A 10,105-nucleotide genomic window follows, 5' to 3' on the forward strand; every position below is an offset into this window, starting at 1 on the left:
TCTAACATTGTCTATTTGTAATCAGTGATTACGTTTTGCAATTATTAAATTAGTTGCAATTTTTTATTTTGATATTTAACTGACATTTATTCATTTAATATTTAACCCTCATTCCCAGAAAGGATTTTTTATATCTACAAGTTTTTACTATAATTGAATTCCGTTTTAAATTTACATTAAAGTTCTTATACCTTCTCATTCTTGTATTTAAAAAACAGAAAAGTTGAAAAAAAAAATCCGAGATGCAAGCACACCTTAAAAATTTGAAACATATATTTTTTTATATTGATTAAATGTTAAATTACCTACGAACGTTTAGAAACTTATTTATTGTTTGTAATATATTTGTGGGTGGTAATCGACGTAAAAACATTTGAAACATAACGTTTTTCGACAACAAGGGCAATGAATTACGATAAATTACGACTATGCAAATAAATTAATCGAAAAGTGTCTGCATGATATTTATTTCCCAATAATTTTACTATTTTGTAGGAAAAAAAATTTATCGCCGGGGGACATTAAAAATGATTATTTGAGATATTTAAAATGCGAAAAATAGAAAAAAAAAGTTGCCAAATAAAAGATTTGAACTAGCGACAGCCTGGTCGTTAGATAGGCTCTTTACCACTGGGTCATTGGCGCTGGCTGAGAAATGTAACGCGTGACTTGGTAGACATCTGGCAGTCCGGGCGAATGTGATTTTTATACGCTTATAATTTTTAAACGGAGGGCGACTTAAAAAAAGCCGGGACACATGTCTAATTAATAAAAATAGATATTTCGGGTTCCAATCGCGTAGAAAACGTAGTTTTATACACAATTGGAACCCGAAATATCTCTTTTTATCAAAATGAAAGATCGTGAAAGCATTAAATCCATTACCTGTCTAATTATTTTTGACATACAATCGACTGATGATAGTTCAATCAAAAAGTCAATGCTGCATAGGAGGCATTTCCCTTGTAAGTTCAAAAGTATCGAATGAATGCCATCATTATTTATGGTATCGTCCTCAACATGGCGTCGTAGCTTTAGGGATAAGGCGTGCGATTTTAACCGAACAGTGCGTGCCTTCGATTCTCGGCCATAGCAGATCTTTGAATAAAGTGCGTTTCTCATTATTTATCAGTCATACGTCTTCCCTAACCAAAGTCAACAATTAGTTTACTTTAGAATAAAGTATGGATTATATAATTTAAGGAATAATGTCAATAAAAATACGAGTAAACGGGAGGAGTATGTGTCAGGGGTTAAAAAGATGTAAAAATTCTTTAGATTTAAACTTCTGGACGACAAATGTGTTTTGTATTTTAATCAATATTTTCCGTCCTTGAATCTGAAATTTTTGCTAATAGATTATGGCAATGTACTATACACTTACACTTTTCTACTGTTGCAACGATAGCATCGCAATTTAGAATTGAGAGCATGATGTTATCAATTTAAAGGACATGTCGTTTGCTTCAAATTTCACGTGCAGTTAACTTCATAATTATCTATTATTAGGTCGAGGACATCTTCAGTTGAGTCTAATCAATGTTTTAATACCTAGCGCGAAAGCACCATTTGATGCTTCCAACCAATATTTCATTGATTCAGAGGTATTTCTTTCTCAGCATATCTGGATATCAGTTGAAGTTTGGAATTGACGGTGAAAGAGAGTTTCGGAAGGTATGTTTGTCTATCCAGTCTAGTGGGGGAAAAAAGGAAGAACCGCATGGGTACCGTCAAAAGTTTGAGAAAGGAGTTTCTGCTCAGCGTTTCAAAGATGCTAAGATTAACAAATTGTTCGCACTCGCACAATAATTTTGAAGGACTATTACAAGATTTAAAACTCGCAAATATCAGGGCGGGTATTCAGTCTCATAGCAGCTCTTACCCGTGCACGTGGTGCTTTGCGAAGAAATGAGAACTCCAAGATCGCGGAATATACAGAACGTTAGGTAATACAATTAAAAATTATACGAGTTGGCGCGGAGCAGGATTGGTAAAATCACAGGAAAAAAGTACATAATTGTATCCATCCTCCACTATTTTCTGCTCGTAAAGAGAAAACGTTTCTTCAGATGATCCCCCCACCTGAACTGCAACTGATGCTGGGTGTTGTAAATGCTTTATTTACAAACTTGTTAGCTGAACTCGAAGATGATGCTACTCGATGGGCTCAATTATGCAACGTAAAACGTGAAATAAAACATGGGAGTTCTTGCTTCAAAAGAAATTGGTGAAAAATGTAAACTTACTACGTTCTAGAGGTCGAATAGAGTGCATGAAATACGTGAAAGCCTTTGAGGGCTTTAGAGCCGTCGTACACGTATGTTTTAGTGATCATTTCGATCCTTGTTTTGAAGAACAAATCGAGAGTTTGAAAAAGACTTATTTAGATTGAGATATCGCTGTCAGTCCCAAAGTACATGCCGCCATTTATCACGTACTGTACTTTTGCGAGGAAACTCAAAAAGGTTTATGATCCATCAGCGAACAGGCGATGGAGTCTGTTCATTCCAATTTCAAAGTAGTCTGGACAATCATGTAGTAATCTAGTATCTAGTAATAATCTAGTAAAAGCTTTTAGTTCACAATTAAGTTGTTTGGGTTATTAGTTCCTTCAAATATAAGATACAAAATATTATAAGAGCATTTTTCAATGTTTCGTTATCCAGAGACGAGAAATTAAAATATATAAATATGTTTAATAAAATTTAATAAAAAGGGTCATTTTCAGATACCCATAATTTCGGTCTTGTTAAAGCTAGAACATTGCTTGTTTTATATTTACTCGAAATTGTGTCTACTTTCATTTATTTATCAGCAACTTTTACCAGCTATGCATAGAGAAAAAAGTTATTGTCGAAAATCTAAAATTTAAATAAAATAAACAATTATTCATTAAAAAATGACTTCCGCAGACTATAACTCTAAAACTTGCACATGTAGAATATTTATTTATGAATATCCTTTGCAGAGAATTTTACTTACTTTATTTACTTCCAAAAAACTCATGTTTTTTCTACTTTTTCTCTCATTTTTCACAATTATTGAACTGTTTTACTTGTCGTAAGATTTCCAGCAGTTAGAACCTTTTTTCTGTGCTAAAGTAAACATTTTTAGCCAACACAATTTCATTTTAAACTTATTTTCATGAAAATATGTTATCTAACCTCTTCAAAAAAATAAAGTTTTCTCAAAAACGACTACCACGATTTTTTTATTTTTGGTCTCCAAATGATTGTGAGACATCAGTGAAGTGTAATAAAAAGAAAACAGAGAGGTGGAAGGTCCCTCGGGTTGAACTTAGCTGAGATCCATCGTGGCGGTAAATTAAATATTAAGAGCAAATTCTAATCAAATTCGAATAGTTGAATTTACTTCTTGTGAAAATATCTTAAAAATAGTTTTTTTTTAATATTAACCCAATATGAAAAGTACTAAGCTGCTAACTTAAAAGATCTCTTTGCAAATTAAAAAATAAATTCGGTAAATTCTACTTTGTTTTAATGTTCTCGTTTAATACAATTTCAAAAGAAGTTGCACAAAAGAGAAGTACAGAATTTAAAATATATACTTGAAATTAAATGTTCTTAAATCTGACATATCGTTAGTTTAAAACAACACATTGGTGAATTACCTGATCTGGCGGATCGCAAACGCTGCATCTTGTACGGAGTAACAGGTAGTTCTTGCCCCCTAAAATTATTTATTTTCTTCATATCTAAATAACTAAATACCGTTTAAGGAAAAAAATAATCCAAAGAACGAATCGGTGTTACATGCTGCGTTGAACTTCTCTCACCAATGTTAATAAAATAAACTAAAACGATGGCATGCTAAATAGATATAAGTAAAAATTGAATATAAATGAATGTCAGTAAAATAAAAAATAAAGTAATGAGAAGGAAATAATCAAAGCATAAATATTTACCTCAAGATTAAGGTAAGAATTGCATTTGTTCAGCATCATGGTTGTTTGTTACAATTTTCGACCCTACTTTCTCATGAAGTCGAATTTTTCCTAATTTACTAAAGTAAATTCCCATCGTGTTTCAACGAAACAAGATACTATTCGTAGATTAGGAATTTGATATGATTCACACGAAGAAGTTTTCAACGATGCCATGAGAACACTATCAAATGCTTCCATACGGCGATCGCATTTTCTAATAATGTACACTGAGTAGAAAAGGATGACTTTCACGATTCATCGACATTTCCCACTATATTCTTCTAAGCGACCGACAATCGACAAACACACGAACCTCAAACGGTCGAGAAATTGCGATAAACCATTTGCTCACGGTCTGCTTGTGCAATCTAGTGCAATATACTGCTACTGATTACTGAAGTATCATTGAGTGTCATCCGCGCACGGGTGTTATTTTTCAGCAGACAATTTCTGTAGGTTAAAAACGGTCAAAACTCAAAAATGGTCAAAGATCAAAAAGCTACAAGTTTACTTTTTGAGGTTAGGAGGCTGTTTTTCGCTACTTTCAAATTAAAAAGTCTTTTTTATTTTTTCTCTTTTTTTCACTCTTATCAATAGTTAAATGGAAAATAATTTATTAAAAATAAATTATTGAGCCAAAGATAACGACAAAAAAACAGTAATATCAGTAAGTGGTAGCCCTATACATCGCTCCCCCTTTTACTATTCTCTTAGCATGCGGAGGGGTATCATAGTTCAAATTAATCCAATAGATGACTCTCCGATCAGGTAGGCCTGGTTTTGCATAGTTATGAACATCAAAAATATAAAAATTCATTAAAAACTTGATACTTTTTATGAATATGAAAGGAAGAACAAAGTTTTTAGTAACTGTAAGAGCAGCTGTAATTAGTAATAAACAAAAATTTATAGAAACATTTAATTTAATATTGGGAAAACTGAATATTAAAATGATTATTTTTAAAACTGTTTGAATTGAATTCATATATTTCTATTGTTTATTTTGCTAATGTAACCAATTAATTTTATAAACAATTGCATTTTTGCACATTTTAAAATATTAATTTATATTATTACTTAACTAATATTAATAGTAATTATAATATTTAAATATCTATAATGAGCCTTATAATATACTTTTTTAATAATTCATCTAGAGACTTCCGTTCTCTAAAAAATATATACAATAATACATAATTTATTTATTAACCGGATGAAGATTTTACCGAAAAAACGGGAGAAACCGAGAAAAGACGGGAAATTAATTATTACTAGGCATATGAGTGAAAATAACTATCATTTTTGTTTTTTGAAAGGGAATTGGTAAAAAAATAAAAAATTCCCCTTGGAACAAGAAATTTTTGAAATGGAACGGGAATTTTTCAAAAGAATAAAAGCTGATATTTAGATGAAAAGAGTTTAAAAATCCCTGTCCCATGTCAAAATTGGTCACAATTTAAAAGTACCTTCTTCCGAAACTAAAAAAAAATAGAGTGCAAAAACGGTAAATATCCTATTGAAAGTGATTTCTATGACCAAAAATATGTAAAATTTACAATTTAAATGATAAGAACTTTAACCGAGTAAATTATTTATTGTGTTAAAAGTTTTTTAAATTATTAGTTCGAAATCTTAGGATTAAAATGTTTGGCTCCGGGCTGTATGTCAGATTATAACATCAAATATCTCATTTTTCAACCAAAGAAATGAATTTTTATTGAAAATGATGAATCTTCAATAAAAAAAAAATAATTTTTAACAGACGAGTTTATTTTTCATTCAAGTAAATTTATTTCTTACCTAAAAGATTAATTTAAATCCAAAATGATAAATATTCAACTGGAATACTTGAATTTTGAGCCAAAAAGAAGAATTTCTAAATCAGGAGATTAACTTTTAAAGACAAAACTCATTTTCTACAAAAAAGTCGGTTTTTTCGCAACATACGTAAATTGTCAACAATATAAATAAATTTTCAATTTAAAAAGACGAATTTACTTACAAAAACTTTGAACTAGAAAAGTTATATTTTTAAAAAGATGTTAATTTTCAATTAATATGATGAATATTAAAACAATCAAATTAATTTTTAACAAAAGACAGCAACTTATAATTAAGAGTATAGTTGCATTTTCAGGAAAAAAGGTAAATTCTTAACGAAAAATGTAAAAAAAATCATATTTCAGAAATATTTACTTTTCTAAATACTATTTCAACTCTAAAAATTACTTGAAACACTCTCTTTTTTTTAATTTCGGAAGAAGGAACTTTTAAATTATGACGAAATTTTGAAATATAACGAGGATTTTTTAAGCTACATTCTTCTAAATCCCTGTTTTAATTCTTTAAAAAATTCCCGTTCCATGTCAAAAATTCCTTGTCCCAAGGGAAATTGTATTTGTTTACCGAAACTTCGTGTCCTACAATAAAAACGATATCGAATTATTTTCACTTATATGTCCTGCAACTGTAGATAAAGTAAAAATTACTTTTCTAAATAGATAAAAATTACTGAAATATTTATAACTTGAATTTTGCTAAGTTCAGAAGTAAATTTCCGGGTTTTCAGTGCAATTCCCGAGGATTCCCCCGTAATTTCCCAATTTCCCGTTAAAGTCGCTAAGCTGATTATAAATAAATGATATATAATGTATATTTTTTAGATTGCGGAAATCGCTAGATGAATTAATAAAAAAGTATATTATAAGGATAATTATTCATGTTTCAATATTATTATTACTCTTATTATTAGTTAAGTAATATTATCAATCAATGTTTGAAATTTGCAAAAATTACAATTGCTCATCAAATTTACTAATTACATTAGCAACATAAACAATAGAGAAATATGAATACAATTCAAACTGTTTTCAAAATATTCATTCTTACATTCAATTTTTCTAATATTAAATTACATGTTTTCATAAATTTTTTGGATTACTAATTACAGCTGTTCTTATTGTTACTAAAAACTTTGTTTTTCTTTTGAAATTCATAAAAAGTAGCACATTTTAAATGAATTTTAGTATTTTTATATACATAACAATGCAAAGACAGGCCTACCTGATCGGAGCTCCATCTATTGTATTTACTTGAACTACGATCAAGTTTGAGCAAAGATATTATAAACGTAGTTGCGGTACGGGGCGTCAGAGTGGGGAATTATATATATGGGACATCACATTTTCTGCCCTTTCGAGGTGCTGCCCTCACCGTACAACGAAATCGAATTCTGGTTTTCCATGGGCATAGGGCCCGAGAGTTGCTTACAGGTCTCCAAGTGGCTTTCGGCAAATTATATCGATTGGTGCTATCTACGGGGAGTGGCGGCTAGAGGGGAAGTGACTTTTTCGCCAGACGCGCTATCTATATTTATGGCGGATAACTAAGCTCGCACCGCATCTACATGTATAATATCTTTGGTTTGAGGCAAATTGAAAGGGTTTTGACACTTAGCGCCCTCGATGGTCATCCAGTGAAGTAAGTAAAACGAGCTCGAAATTCGAAATGTGTAGTTTATGAGAACAAAAAAAGGATCATATTATCTTCATTAGAAGAATATAATTGATATGTACTACATAAAGTTTTATGTTTTACTATTCCCATTTTCAGCGGAAACAATTTTTTTATAGTTATTTTTTAGTTGAATTTAATTTTAAATTGGTAATTAATATCCTTTATGAAAATTGAACAACTTTAAATCCAAATTTAATGGTTCTACCTTACATTTAATCTTTTTCGATGAAAATTTATTGTAGGTTAAGTTTACAGTAGATGGAGAATTTCTTTAGAAAGTCAAATATTTGGTTGACATTTTATCTATTTTGTGAAAAGTTTTTTTTTTCCCTGGTTAGAAAAAGTTACCTTTTAGGCGGAAAATAAATTTTAGATGAAAATTCATTTTCTTAACCAAACATTCATTCTTAGAACTGAAAATCTTACTATTCTAATTTTTATTGAAAACATTTTTTATAGTAATTTTTAAATTTAGTTTAATTTTAAATTGAAAATTAATGTGCTTTATGAAAATTAAACAACTTTTAATCGATATTTATATATTCTACCTTAAATTTGATCTTGTTCGATGGACATGTATTTTAGGTTATGTTTATGGCAGACGGAGAATTTCTTTACAAATTCAAATATTTGTTTCACATTTCATGTATTTTGTGAAAAATCTTTGTTTCTCGATGCAAAAAATTAATCTCGTCGGTGGAAAATAAGTTTTTATATGAAAATTTATTTTCTTAACCAAAAATTCATTTATATAAGTGAAAATCCAACTATCCCAATTTTTATTGAAAACAATTTTTTTGTAGTAATTTTTTAATTTAATTTTCAATTTAATTTAAATGTTTTCATGTGATTTTTCACGTATATATATTTCGAGAATAGCTGCTTCTTGGTTAAAGATTTATTTTACTTTTATTTTCACTATACCAAGCTTTTGTGAAGTATTTTTTTTATTTAAAATTGTTACGATATAAAGGTGATTTGCAGAAGAGTTGGATGAACTGTAGATGAAAGATGAAACCGTGGCTTTTACAAAATTCTGATTATCAAGTGTCAGAAATTTAAAATTTTTGAAATTTAAAATATTTTAAATTGGAAAATAATATTTTACGGCTTTTAAACTAAATAATAAAACACTTAATTCTTATAATATTTGTTTGGTTGCAAACTTCTAAGGATTATATTGCCCTCGATCAGAACGAAATATATACAATATTTCTAATATTTACAAATTATGAGCTTATAAACATGAAAAAATGCAACAACAAAGCAATGAAACAATTAAAATCTAAATCTTAAATGACACTGTGAAATGAGTTTCAGGACTAAAATGCTAATGAAAACATAGTAAATAAACGAAATATTTGTTCAAATTTACTCACAACAAAATATAGGTTTAGATCCTATAATTAAATTTTTGTAATATTTACGCAATCGCATTTTAAGTTTTAAATATTTGAGGATGTTTTAAAAGATGTCAAGGAATTTTCAATTCATTTTTTAATAATTTAAAAGAATTTCAAAGAATTAAAAAAAATTTAGAAGGATCATTTTTAAAAATTCCAAAGTACTTTAGAAGTAAAAAAAAAGTTCTAGGTATTTCAAAATATTTCGAAGGATTTGAAAAATTTGAGAGAATTTTAAAAGATTCCAATAAATTTTCAATTTATTAATGAAATTTAATATGAGATTTTAAAGTATTTGAAATATTTCAGGGAATTTTTAAAATTTCAAGTAATTTTCAAGAGTTTTAAAAAATTTCAAGAGATTTCAAAAGATTTTAAAGGATTTTAAATATTTGAGGATGTTATAAAAGATGTCAAGGAATTTTCAACTTATTTTTGTAATTGAAAGGGAGTTCAAAGAAATTAAACAAGTTTGGCAGGTTTATTTTAAAAAAATCCAAAGTACTTTAGAAATCTTTAAAAGGTGTCAATGCGTTTCAAAAGATTTTGGAGGTTTCGATATATTTGAGAATATTTTAAAAGGTTCCAAGGAATTTTCAATTGATTTCAATAATTTAGTATGAGATTTTACAGGATTTGAAATATTTTAGCGTATTTTTAAAATTGCAAAGAATTTTCTAGAGCTTTGAAAAACTTCAAGAGATTTTAAAGCATTTAAAATATTTTAGGCTATTTTAAAACATTCCAAGGAATAATTTGTTTTCTGAAAATTTAACTATTTCGTAGAAAATTCTTTTCATTTTGGGTTAAAAATCAATTTTTTTACTACAAATTTAACTATTCTATGTTTTATTGAAAAGTGATCTGTTTTAGTTGAATTTTTTTGTATTTTATTGAATACTCGTCTTTCTTAGTAGAAAATTGAACTTTTTTGTCGAAAATTTAATTATGATCAAACATTGACTTTTTGTATACAAAACTAGTCTTGGTGGAAAATAAATTTCTTTTGTGAAAAATTCATGTATTTTATTAAAAATTTCTTTTTTTAGTTTACAGTTCAGGCTTTTGGATCAAAATTTAACTATTTTATTTAAAACAATTTTAACCATTTATTTAAAATTATGTATTTTCTTCAAAATTAATTTTTTTTTTGCAGAAAACTAATTGTTTTAGTTAAAAGTTAAACTAATATTATTGATAAATGTTCAACCAGTCATTAATATTAATATTATAATTTATA

At 28.2% G+C, this 10,105-nt stretch overlaps 1 protein-coding gene across 4 annotated transcripts in view; it reads right to left on the bottom strand.

Annotated features, from left to right (window-relative positions):
* Positions 1-4,628, bottom strand: part of LOC117176768 (carbohydrate sulfotransferase 4-like) — a 69,725-nt gene extending 65,097 nt beyond the window's left edge. For 2 of the 4 annotated variants that reach the window (XM_033367061.1, XM_033367056.1), the window contains exons 1-2: positions 3,926-4,628; positions 3,632-3,690 (exon numbers count right to left, since the gene is read on the bottom strand). In XM_033367061.1, coding sequence (XP_033222952.1) covers positions 3,632-3,659 — 28 coding nt within the window. In that variant the 5' untranslated portion in view covers positions 3,660-3,690; positions 3,926-4,628. Of the gene's footprint in view, positions 1-3,631; positions 3,691-3,925 lie in introns of those variants that run through there. The other 2 variants (XM_033367059.1, XM_033367057.1) reach the window with 2 other exon arrangements.
* Between the last annotated feature and the right edge of the window lie 5,477 nt (positions 4,629-10,105).

Source organism: Belonocnema kinseyi, chromosome 7 (assembly GCF_010883055.1).
Source record: "Belonocnema kinseyi isolate 2016_QV_RU_SX_M_011 chromosome 7, B_treatae_v1, whole genome shotgun sequence".
Lineage (NCBI taxonomy): Eukaryota > Metazoa > Arthropoda > Insecta > Hymenoptera > Cynipidae > Belonocnema > Belonocnema kinseyi.